Source organism: Notothenia rossii (assembly GCF_949606895.1).
Source record: "Notothenia rossii genome assembly, chromosome: 2".
Taxonomy (NCBI): domain Eukaryota; kingdom Metazoa; phylum Chordata; class Actinopteri; order Perciformes; family Nototheniidae; genus Notothenia; species Notothenia rossii.
Window position 1 is genome coordinate 87,341,073 of NC_136904.1, and position 12,314 is coordinate 87,353,386.

Sequence of the window (12,314 nt, forward strand, 5' to 3'; positions counted from 1 at the left end):
GTTCCTAAGTGGATATTGTAGGGAAAACAAATGTTTTGAAGATAACATCAGTTGAAACATAACGCAACTTTGCAGGTGGTTGTGTTATATTATATTTTAGAAGACAGGGTTGCCATGTGACTTTATCTATTGATCTATTCTACAAAAATGTGTTTACCATTACAAATGAAACATTTAAAATGGCTAAATAATCAATTTCATGTCATGTTGTGAAGTGGAATAAACCCCCTGGCAGCAAATATTGGTGCTTAGACTTTAGTTCAGTGGGTTCAAGTAGTCTACATTATGAAGAGTGTTTACCTAGAATGTGTTATGTCTAAAACAGGCTTTTAAAGGAACATGGTGCAGCTGTTAATATGAGAAATAAATGTGAAAAGAGATGCCATTGTTGGAGTTGTGAGCTTTGTCTTGCTGAATTGCATTTAACTCTGCCACTCTGTTTTGTAGGAGCAGAGTTGACTGTGTGAAGCTGAAACACTAGCGCTCATACTGAATGGCCTATGAAATATGAAGCGGTGTAGTTCACTGTCAGCCGTGTTTACATTAGTGGTTTCCTAGCCTACAGAGGAAACAGCCAGTGAGTCACACTTGCATGCTGACAGACTGGAGGCGTTATGTAAAGTCTCGAGAATTCAGGTGTGAGTGCACTGAGCTCGTATAGCTGCGAGGGGAAGTGCAGGACGGGTGAAACGTAAAAAACTCCGAAGGTGATTAAATATAAGGGAAGTGAAACCGGAGTAATTACTAGAAGGAATTTGTTCGGGTGTCATTCTCTGCAGTGGTAGGAAAAAACGTAATAAATGTACTCAAGCATTGTTGTTTGAGGTAGTATAATTCACTATTTTAATTTTATTTCTTCCACTTAATTCTTCTTCTCTGCTTAATTTAAAGGGAAATACAGTAATATTTTACTTCACTTTACAAGTATTTCACATATTTACCTAAATGCATAAAACACAAAAGTGTGTATGTGATATTTTGTCATGAAGTAAACTAGCTTGCAGTTCAGTTCAGTTCAGTTTTTAAAAGCTAGGTCGATTCATAAACTAGAGATAATTATAAGTAATTTTGTAATTATTCTGAATATTTGTGAGTTTTTTGTGTGTTTAAGGTATCCGAATACTTCTTACAACACTGTTTCTCTATGTTACAATAACAGCTTATCACCAGCATCTCTACCACACGAAAGAATGAACTTCAAAGCCATGATGATATTAAAGGCATTTTTTCTGGTTGATTGTTGTTGTGTTATGACCATGCACATTATGCACATTGCAGTGTAGTCATAAATATGAGACAGACATATTTGTATAATTACTTTGAGGGTTTTCCCCTTATAGAGATGTTGAATTCAGGGCCGTAGTGACAAAAGAAGACACTGAGATCATGTTGCTACAGGCTGAACAAAGGGGGCCTTCAGGGGGGGGGGGGTTTCCTCCCCAGATACTGCTGTATCCCACAGGATAATGTGGTTTAAATCCTGCTGCTCACCTCCTCAGATACACAACCTCAGAGATACTTTTCCCTTCCAGTGGTGTAATGTTATGACTGCCTATATTTCTTATGGGAAACAGATTTAACTTAATCATTTATCGCTTTTGTCTCATGAATCTGGTCTAAGCCTTTTAGCTGTTCTCTCAAACCATGGGGATGAAATCACAAGGGCTTGTCTGAGAACCAGACCATTTTTAATCCTGACAGTGGTGGTAGACACAACTCGGATCTTAAAATAAGTATTAGCAAATGTATTTTACTAAAACTGCTTATTATACTGTATTAATGGATCATTATTATGTATTTATGAATGTGTTAATTGCTTTAATGTGGCATATTTGAGAGGTTGGTGCTAGTGTGTGTCATATACTGTTGTGTTGTTAAGTCAGAAAATAATAGATCCTTATTCATGTCTTGATTTTAATTTGTAATCATAATTTTTTTCCGCATATCTCTCTGTCAAAAGTAAAAAGTAGCATTTTCCCTCCAAAATCTAGTAATATAGACATACTCAAGTACAACCAACTGAACGGTGCGGAGTAACACTTTCTTTTCAAAACGTATCCTACCTACTTTCAATGAAAACATTGTTTATGAGAGTTTGGGGATTGACATCAGTGGGAAAGCAGGATGTATTTAAATAAAAATGGATACTGCCCCCTACTGGTGTAAGAACAGAGACACACAGCATGTAATTGATAGCTAAAGAAGCTAAAGGTTACTGTCTGTATACGTCTGAGTGGGCCCTGACAAGGATGCATTCAAAACAATATTGATTAGTTTAGTTATTCCTTTGGGGGAACTTTGCATACATCATGTAAGATATGTCAAGACATGGTTTATATATACAGTTCCTCCTTTTTTCAAGAAAATATATATGTACATCAAACAGTACACACAACACATTGAAATCAGGGGTACATAGGTGCACATACAGTGTAAAACTGTAAAATAATATAAAGTCAGAAAGAAAGAAATACAAAGTGAATAGTGATAAAAACAAAAAGGTAACAGTTTAAGTAACATATTTATCAAATACACTTGGCTCTGATTGCCTTCTTATCGTTACTCATTTTTAAAGTGGTGCAATATTGTTGTAATTAAGTTTAAAAATAGATAACATAAATATATTTATTCAGGCAATATTTGTACAAACTGAAAATAAGTGCTGCTTAATTTGTTAATTTACAAATGTTTGACATCTATGTATTTACTTCCATCTGCTATGTATTTTAATTATATTTTCGATTATATACACTTCCTTAAAAAAAAAAATGATTCAGGCAACATTTAGACATACTTTCACGTAAAATACATGAGACGCTACCATGTTAAGGCCCCGCCCTCCCTCTTACGTGTTATTCAGTCGCCCGGTAGCTGTGTTTCGGGTCAGGTCGGAGGGTCTTTGGAGGACAGTTTATTCATCATGGCCCTGTGGGTGATCCGACAGATCGTCCCATCGGGAGCAGCTGCTCTTAGAGCTGCACACATCTCCCAGAAGGTGAGGGCAGAAACACAGAAACTCTGATTTCTCCTTATTCCCCTGTCAAGTTCACAAGGGCAAGCTAACTAGGCTAGGATCCTAACTAGCTGCTAGCATAACAGTCACTCGCCAACAGGCTTTCTGCTGGTTTGTTATTGAAATGATTTTGTTTGGAGTTCAGAGCAAAGACAATAAGCTGTTAAGGGGACTGCATATGAGTACTTGTTAAATTATCTTTTATTGATGCTTTCATGGTGTTCAATCTGCTGTTTGGTTAGGCTACTGCCAGCTAACTCTGTAGCATTCTGGGGTTTTGACAGATCCATTATATTTAGCTCAGGCTTTATCCAAAGCGACATGTGTGCAATAAATCATAACTATTCAAATGAAGGACAACTGCCTTTTCCTGCTATACACTTGTTCTATAATATCTAAAAGTATGAATATTTAAATATATTTATGAATGTAGGGCAACATAAAGAATGAGCTGTTGGAGGCATGTGGTTACCCAGATGTTACAGCTGTTCTTGTGTATTTCTTGTATGTCATGTTGCATAATGTGTTGTGATTTTACAGCTGCCTGTTCTCTCTTGTGAATTGATCTCAATGAGACTTCCTGCTAAAATACATTTAAAAAAAGAAGCTACCCATGGTTGATGAGGCCAAATGTCGTTTTAAGTTAAAGTTAAAGTTCTCATTAGCCTTATCACCTCAACACTGGTGATTGGTCTTTAATTGTTTGGGCCTTTGACCTTAACTTAAGACACTCCTTGGGTTATATCTAGTTTTAAATCCTGTAATATGCCAGTTGAAATCATATTTCATATTCTCAAACAAATGTAAGTTTACATTTTCACAAATTAGTTAATTGTGCAAAGTAGTGTACATTAGAAAACATCCTTGGTTGTTTTTTTGGACCCAGGCAACATTTGATGCAGGGAATCTCTGTGAAATAATCTGGATCCGGTCAGTGTTAACCGCAAATGATCAACTACAATGTTTTTTTTCTCTCTTTCATCCAGGCTGGTGTTCACACGAGCTCAGCGAGGAGCCTACAGTACGGATGGCTGACTTACTTTATGGGCGAGAGGACGATGCCACGGTTAACGTCGACCAGCAAAATCATCACCTTGGATGGAAACCTGGCCTCAGGGAAAGGAGCTCTGGCCTCCAAGCTGGCTGACAAACTGGGTATTTACCTCACTGTTAGGATCAACTTTTAGATCAGTGATTCCCTTTTAGGGTTACAGTCATACAGGAGACCGAGAAGGCATTTACAGGCTAAACCTTTTCTCAATCAGGGGGCTACATTTGCTGAAAACTTACTGTGATGATGCTTGCCTACCAGGAATTTGATATATCTTTGATAATCTGATATTGATCCTATCAGTCAGCCAATGTATTTATTCATAGGCTTTCATAGGGGTGCCAGCGATTATTCGATTTTTCGAAAATTCATTACAGTCTCCAAATTATTTTTAAAATTCGATTTTATTTATATATATTTTTATTATTATTTATGTTTTCTTTTTTCTTTTCCTGGCTTAGTTTCAACCAAAATATAGACTAATGCTAATAATAGTGATAGTATTAATAATAATTGTAAATGGCCGTTGGTCACACCACCAGTTTGTTTTTCTGAAAACTTGGAGGAAGCCAGCACAGGCTGCGCAGAGTGCAGGCTGCTGCTGCCTGCTGGGGGGGGGGGGGGGATAAGCGAATAATCGATTAAGATTCGCCAGGGTTGTCCGGTTTTAGAATTTGATCATGGTCAGTATCTGGCATCCCTACTATATACATAACTGCTTTAATAGGATTACTCTGCATTTTTTAGTCGTATAATTACTTCAGAATCAGAAACAGGTTTATTTCCAGGTAGGTTGACACGCACGAGCAGTTTGACTTGGTGTCGTGGTGCATACAATTAATAAAAAAAAAACATTACAACTATTGTAAAATAAAATATAGCAGTATTTACAATGCAATAGAATAAAGTATGTGGAATAATAATAAACATATATTGTGTGCATTAATGTAATGCTTAGAGCTGATGCAACTGGTTGTCCTAATGGGAGTTATGAGGATAAAAAGTTCACTCGGCAAATAACTTGGATACTTTTACCTAAAGATGGCATGGACAGTATTTGCGTGGAAAACTATAAAGTGTATTTCTGTATCTACAGGGATGCTGTACATGCCGGAGCCGGACAACCACTACATGGACAAGATGAACGGGGAGAAGGAGCCTCTTTCTGTGGACTACAACGGGATGTGCAGCCTGGAGAAGTTCTACACGGATCCCAAAGCGGCGGACGGGAACAGCTACAGGCTGCAGCAGTGGATGTACACCATGAGGCTGCTGCAGTACGCAGACGCCATCGAACACATGCTCACCACAGGTATCACTGACATTTAGTTTCCTGTGCAAAAGTTAGGTCATTTACATTGCTGTAGCGAATTTTAGAATCTGGTTTATTAACAAGTAGGTCTATTCAAACAAGGAGATTGCTTTGGTGTATCATGGTGCATACATGAACACAGTGAGATATATTATTGAATCAACTAAGAGCAAATATATTACAAAAGAAAAAGTCTCTTGACAAGACATATATTATAATATACAAAAAGGCAATACAATAACAATATAACAAAATATTAATATGTGCAGTATATGGGGATTGAAATTGATCACACATTTTGTATCTGCTCTAAATGGACCTTAGAGGAATATTTTTTAAGTTTTTAATACTCTTATCAAATATGCTTTATGCAAATGTTTGTTTATTATCATTAACAATGACAAATATTCTCCTGAATATTCTCAACACAACAATCTCTCTCTCTCTCTCTCTCTCTCTCTCTCTCTCTCTCTCTCTCTCTCTCTCTCTCTCTCTCTCTCTCTCTCTCTCTCTCTCTCTCTCTCTCTCTCTCTCTCTCTCAAATACACATGCATTAATCGCATGTTAACTTGAAAGCCCTAATTTTTATAAATATGTGGAATAAAGGTCAGGGGTACAGATAAAGGTATTTACCATATGGCAGGTATAGTTTAAAAGTTTACAGTTTAGAGAGTAATCACAAGTAATGCTGATGGTAGAGATGCAACACATGTTTTATTCCTCAACTACTGCCTCTAGAATGAAAGTGTGGTCAAAACAACACTGATACAGTAGTTTGTTTTAAGTAATCTTATTTGTAAATGGGTATGACAGTATTTATAGTGTACTAATCATTCTCATGCATGCTTATTCTCTGTGTTTAAGGCCAGGGAGTGATCCTGGAGCGCTCTCCCTTCAGTGACTTTGTGTTCCTGGATGCCATGTTACAACAGGGATACATCAGGAAGGAGTGTAAGTATCTACTGTCACTAACAACAGAGAGTCAGGCAAATGCTCCTGATTTAGCCTCTCTCTGAAATTGCCTCAACTTAAAAAAACTATTGACAATATTTGTAGATTAAAATGTTTTGATTACGATGTGCATTTGCAAAAAACGAATTGTTCTCCATATAATACAAACGTCTTAAATGTGTGTTTGTCTGCAGGTGTTCAGCACTACAATGAGATCAAACACATCAGCCTGTGTGAGTTCCTGCCTCCTCACATCTCCATCTACATCGACGTGCCAGCTGAGGAGGTGCAGAAGAAACTGAAAGAGAGCGACAAGGTAGTGAGACGCAGACCCTGACAACACAGGATACTGAATGTAAAAAAAAATGATATAGTGACGTCAGAGGTTGCGCTTGACTTTTTCACTGCCCGTCATTTTGAGAGAGAGAGCGAGAGAGAGAGAGAGAGAGAGAGAGCGAGAGAAAGAAAGCGAGAGAGAGAGAGCGATAGAGAGCGAGCGCGAGAGAGAGAGAGCGATAGAGAGCGAGCGCGAGAGAGAGAGAGCGATAGAGAGCGAGCGCGAGAGAGAGAGAGCGAGCGCGAGAGAGTGAGAGCGAGAGAGAGAGAGAGAGCGAGAGAGAGAGAGAGAGAGAGAGCGAGAGAGAGAGAGAGCGAGAGAGCAAGAGAGAGAGAGCGAGCAAGAGAGAGAGAGCGAGCAAGAGAGAGAGAGCGAGCGAGCAAGAGAGAGAGAGCGAGCAAGAGAGAGAGAGCGAGAGAGAGAGAGAGAGAGAGAGCGAGAGAGCGAGCGAGCGAGAGAGAGAGAGAGAGCGAGCGAGAGAGAGAGAGAGCGAGCGAGAGAGAGAGAGAGAGCGAGCGAGAGAGAGAGAGCGAGAGAGCGAGAGAGCGAGTGAGCGAGCAAGAGAGAGAGAGAGAGCGAGAGAGCGAGAGAGCGAGAGTGAGTTCAATGATTTGAATGATTTGTACGACAAAGTTGTTCTAATCCGTCAAAATGACAGACTGCTTTCAGATTTTTCCGTCATTGTTAAAAAAAATCGGAAAATATTCGGTTAACGCGACCTCTGAGTGACATACACAACAAAGGGAAATACAGTTAAGACAAAAAAAACAACAATCCACAAACCAGAATTCACTATAACTTATAGAATAAAGGTAACTGATACAACATTATTTCCCACAAGTACACTCATTGTCCCTTCTAACCAGAGTGTCATCATCTATAACATACTGGAACATTTCAAGGCCTATTAGCTTTCAGGAAGACATGATACAAGATTATTTTCTGAATAATTAACACTTCAGATGATCAAATACACTCATAACAATTTCAAAGTTGATACTTTTAATCTAGCTTGTGTTATAATATATATTTGTAATTCTCTTTTTCTCTCAGTCCTATCTTCACAACGTGCCCCTCTCATATCTGAAGAGCATTGAAGATGGCTACAAGAAGACGTTTCTCCCCAAAATCATGTGAGCAGTAAAGCCGTTGAAGGAATATCTAATCGGTGTCGAATTTCATGAGAATAATTGATATCCTCTTGTTCTTTTTCTTTTAGCGAAACAACGGAACTGCTTGCTTACGATGCAAACCAAGCCTTAGATTTTGAAAGGGTAAGACTGCGATGGATTGGAGGGGATGTTTTAATGTGTTGGGTGTATTTTGAATACCTTAAATCCATTTACTATTTCTGGATATCGTTTATTTATTGTGTGCTGTCCGCAGGTGGCAGAAGACATCGAGTATCTGAAGTGTGAGAAAGGGCCGTGGGTGGAGCAGGACAACGTCACCTACCACCACATGAGGATGCTGTGAGTTCTTGATTAATGACATCAATTCCACATTTAAATGCAAATTACACCGAGGAAGACCTCCAACAGGTGAAGTCGGATTCTCAATCTCAGCCTCAGCTTGTCACACTCATTATGGATAAATATGTAAAGTACCTGAAACGAATCACGGCGAGGACTCAAAATGCAGATTCATCCCTGATTGCCTTTTTATATGCTGTCCTCCACCCATAGATCAGCATACATCAACATTTGCTATGAGCTGATTTTCCTTTGCCGTCTGTTTCTGTGTTTTACAGAGTGGAAGATAAACATGCTGTGGCGGTGCTGACCCACATCCCCGTGTTCCTGCCTGAGGTCACCATCGGGGCCCACGACTACGACGAAAAGTTCTACGCCTATAAATCGGTATGTGTGAGAAATCTCTCACTTCCATTTTCTTATATGACCCCATAAAGGTACCCTGTTTTTCCACTACTTAGTGTTTTGGTATAAAGTGTGTTTGTGGTTTCTTTATGCTGATATTTCTCCACGCAAAGATATTTTCTGAACGTGGTCTGGTGTCGTTAAGCCAATTTAGTGTCCAGTTCTGACGCCTCGGAAATGCACTATAAAGCATAAACCCCTTTAGTATGTCAGTACTGCTGTAAAGTGGTGCAGAAGTTAGCATTACAAGGTTAACTTGAGAAAAAGCAATGGGATGTTTATATTGGAATGTGGAATATTGGAGAAAATAAGGTCTGTGGCAATCACACGTTTTTGATAGGAACTTAATCTCCACATAAGATGATGACGGTCCCTGCTAAGCTAAATGTGGATAATGTATACGACGTGACGACATTTAGTAGTCTTTGTCACTTGATAGCAAATGCAGTTTTTATGACACCTATGCTTCGGATATTAAAAAGTGGGGATATTTACGTATTTTATTTTTGTTCTATTTTTTGACGGAGAGCAAAATGTGAAAGTCCTCTCAGCTTGGGTTTACCAGAGACCTCATTTCAGGCATCATTGGCGCATTTCCACTACAGCGCGGAGCTCGCTTTAAGCGTGCCGAGCCGTGCGGGGCCCGTTTTTGGTTGTGTTTCCATTTAGCGTAGTACCTGCTAGCGGGTACTATTTCACAGTTTTTCTGGCCCCATAAAATCGAGGTTCTTTCCGGGCCAACAACCAGGCTGAGTCGGGCTGAGTATGCTAAGCTAGAGAGAGAATCGCTGGCAAGGGGGCTACAAACAACTACAACAAGATGAACATATTTGACCGTGATTTAATTGTAATACACGTTTCAAAATGATGCCGAAGTAACAACATACTGATACCGGTTAGTAAAAGCCATGAATTAATGCTTTGACAAGTCTGCAGACAGACGGCAGGAGAAAAACCCTTTTAAAATGCGTGTTGTCAAAATGGAGCTTGGCTAAGCTAACGCAGTATATGCTCCGACCGTGCACACTCACAACAACGGCCTATACAGACATAAATAAACCAGCGACTGTATTCTCCATGACAGACAGTCTGTGGTTTGTACTTGTTCAACTTTTGTCTAGTTTCTGAACAGATGTGAGGAGCTGTGAGCTTGAGTGCTAACAGCTAACGGCTGTGTTGTTTTTCTGTGGTTCTCATTGAAGATGGCGTCACGGCTCCGCCTACACTGCATTACTAGATACTACCCCAGTTCCTAAACTGTAATGGAAATGCGCCATAAAGTGAACCAGTCCTAACGAGGCCTAGCCATACCGAGCGAGGCCGGGTAGCGGAAATGCGCCATTAGTGTTCAAAAACCCAATGACTTTGAGACAAGGGAACCAGAAGTGGTAAACTGCTGACTCATTTCCGGGTTTTAGGACTCATTCCTGCATACCACACTGTCTTGTTACATAATTGCTGCGTACTACAATACAGATGTCGTGTGTCTTTTGATAAACTAATATCTAATACCCTATTAGCCCGCCTATAGTTCACAGTAAACAAAGAATATGAAGTATTTATAAAAGCCAATACAGATTAATTAATTAATTAAAAGAAGTTGTTCTGCTGATCCCACAGATCAGCTGGGGACGTCCCTAATGACTCACTTGTTGCTGTCGGCTGGTTACATTAATTAGCTGTGCTGCTGGAGAGTTAGTTGCCCTTTTAGTTTCAAGTTTTGTAATTATCTGAGGATAGGTTCCATAATTGTGATGATCATTTCATTAAAACTTACAAAATAAAACACAGAGGAACCCTGCCTTTGCCCCCATCATCCTTTTTATATTGAATACTTCTACCCTTTATCGTTAAGCCTGGGCAGTCCTGTCCGTGTAATGGAACTCATTTCCTTTCGCTGAAATATTGAACAACTCGTACTTACAAGAAAGGCAAATGCCAGATATGGAATATTCTACAAGGCTTTCAGTATCATCAGTCTTACAGGGAATCGTTTGGGTCTGACCTTTTGTGTTTATTGACAGGAGACTTTTTTGTCTCCCCTTGCTGCAAAAAATCAGGCTGCATAATTCTACAGGAGGCTGTGACCTGACATTTAGTTGTGAGCCTGGATCTCAGGAGTGAGAGAATGAGAACTGGCATGTAATTTCCCCCGCGGACTCCAGCTGACAGAGTAAAGTCATGGAAGGACATTTGCAACACTATTCTAGTACAGCTTTCATTGCATTTATGAAAAATATGACTTATAGATGAAAGAAATCGGAGGTATTCCCTTTCCAAATGTTTTTTACTCGCATAATTTAACTAATTAATAAGCTATCAAAAGTGAGTCTTTCTGCTGTTTTGAATATCAAACATGCATTTATTTAATAGTGTTGAAAATATAATATTTAACTCTGCAAGAGACCAATTATCCTGATTACATGCTCTTTATCTATTTAAATTCAAACAAATTATTTAAAAGGATACTTGCACTGCGAAAAAGTGATTGAGTTGTTTTGTTTTTAGTATGTATTACAGCTTACATTAACTTTATAGAAAACATTTAATAAGACCCTAAAAGTATCCCCTTTGCAAATGGTGGCAGGTAAATGGTTAATGTTGGTCTTTACTTGCATGATTTAGCTGATAAATAACCTATTAAATGTGTTGAAAATATCAATTTAAACTCTGCAAGTGACCCAGTTGTTTTTGATGAGTAGCTTTTCGGCTATTTCAATAAAATAAGTTGATTCGAAAAACAAAAACACTTCTGCATTGACAGAAAGTGATTGAGGTATTTGTATGTGATCACTTGACAAAAACAATGGGATATTATTTATGTTGGATTGAGGAATATTGGAGAACTGTGGCAAACAAATGTTTAGGATAGGTACATGTTTTGTTCAGCAGGATAATCTCCACATACTGTGGCGATTCTAGAGTCTGTGGGGGCCCTAGGCAAACATTCACCCCCCCCCCGGAGCGGAGCAAGGCAACGAAACTTAAGATAAGAATAGCCTTTTTTGTTACTTTAAGTTTAACTGTTTGTTTTGTTTTCATAGCTCCCTGGGAAGAAGTATGTCGCTGGTTATAACGCAGATGTGGGGGACAAACTCATCTGGCTGAAGTGAGTCTGAGGCCTGTGAATGTCATCCGCTGATCCACTCGCTGAGTGACCTCCAGCCCACCGTGTCCATTATTGATATAGTTCTATCCTGTTATAATAATAATATGTATGTATTAAAATAATACATTTTGAATCTACAACATGTCTTGTTTTGTTGCGACTCTGCATGCCAGAATTAAAGATCTAGGAACATGGGATCATCCCACAACAAGGGTGGGTCACACTGATTACAAGTGGCAAACAGCTGGAACAGTCAGTTTCTCTAAAATCAAATGTAATCAAGCAAATGTTTACCCAAATTAAACATGTGTCTTACGGGGCTTTACAGACTGCACAACAAGGAAAAAGGAGAAGAAACACAACCGCTGTCCTTTTAAAGCTACTCCCCCAAAATGATCATAATTAACATGTTTCTAAAATGCATTTCTTACATTAGCTTTATTAACTGTGATAAGCGTCAAAGAGTCAACAATCAAAAAGTGACGGCTGACAAACAGAACTGAACAAAGCCAAAGGGAAAAAAAAACCTGTCCATTTCTTACGTGTCCTCTTAAAGCAGGGCTCTCCAACACGTAGCTCGCGGGCAGCTTTTCAGTAGCTCACCGCTCAATTATCGATTATAGCATAGTAAGGTTGCTTATTGACTTTTCGGCCGCGGCAGGAC

At 39.1% G+C, this 12,314-nt stretch overlaps 1 protein-coding gene across 1 annotated transcript; it reads left to right on the plus strand.

The window, feature by feature from the left end:
* Nucleotides 1–2,835: 2,835 nt before the first annotated feature.
* On the plus strand, nucleotides 2,836–11,790 carry ndufa10 (NADH:ubiquinone oxidoreductase subunit A10). Its single transcript, XM_079664656.1, has 10 exons — nucleotides 2,836–2,995; nucleotides 4,000–4,168; nucleotides 5,161–5,376; nucleotides 6,241–6,327; nucleotides 6,522–6,643; nucleotides 7,718–7,797; nucleotides 7,884–7,938; nucleotides 8,051–8,136; nucleotides 8,415–8,523; nucleotides 11,586–11,790. Exons 1-10 carry the CDS (start codon nucleotides 2,921–2,923, stop codon nucleotides 11,652–11,654), a joined length of 1,068 nt encoding a protein of 355 aa, XP_079520782.1. The 5' UTR covers nucleotides 2,836–2,920; the 3' UTR covers nucleotides 11,655–11,790.
* Nucleotides 11,791–12,314: the final 524 nt, after the last annotated feature.

Bases quoted from the DNA above. Each gene is read 5' to 3' on its own strand.
- ndufa10 (XM_079664656.1), top strand. From the start codon at position 2,921: ATGGCCCTGTGGGTGATCCGACAGATCGTCCCATCGGGAGCAGCTGCT. The intron at 7,798-7,883 runs GTGAGCAGTAAA...TTTTTCTTTTAG, and splicing joins ACGTTTCTCCCCAAAATCAT to CGAAACAACGGAACTGCTTG. The intron at 8,137-8,414 runs GTGAGTTCTTGA...TGTGTTTTACAG, and splicing joins TACCACCACATGAGGATGCT to AGTGGAAGATAAACATGCTG.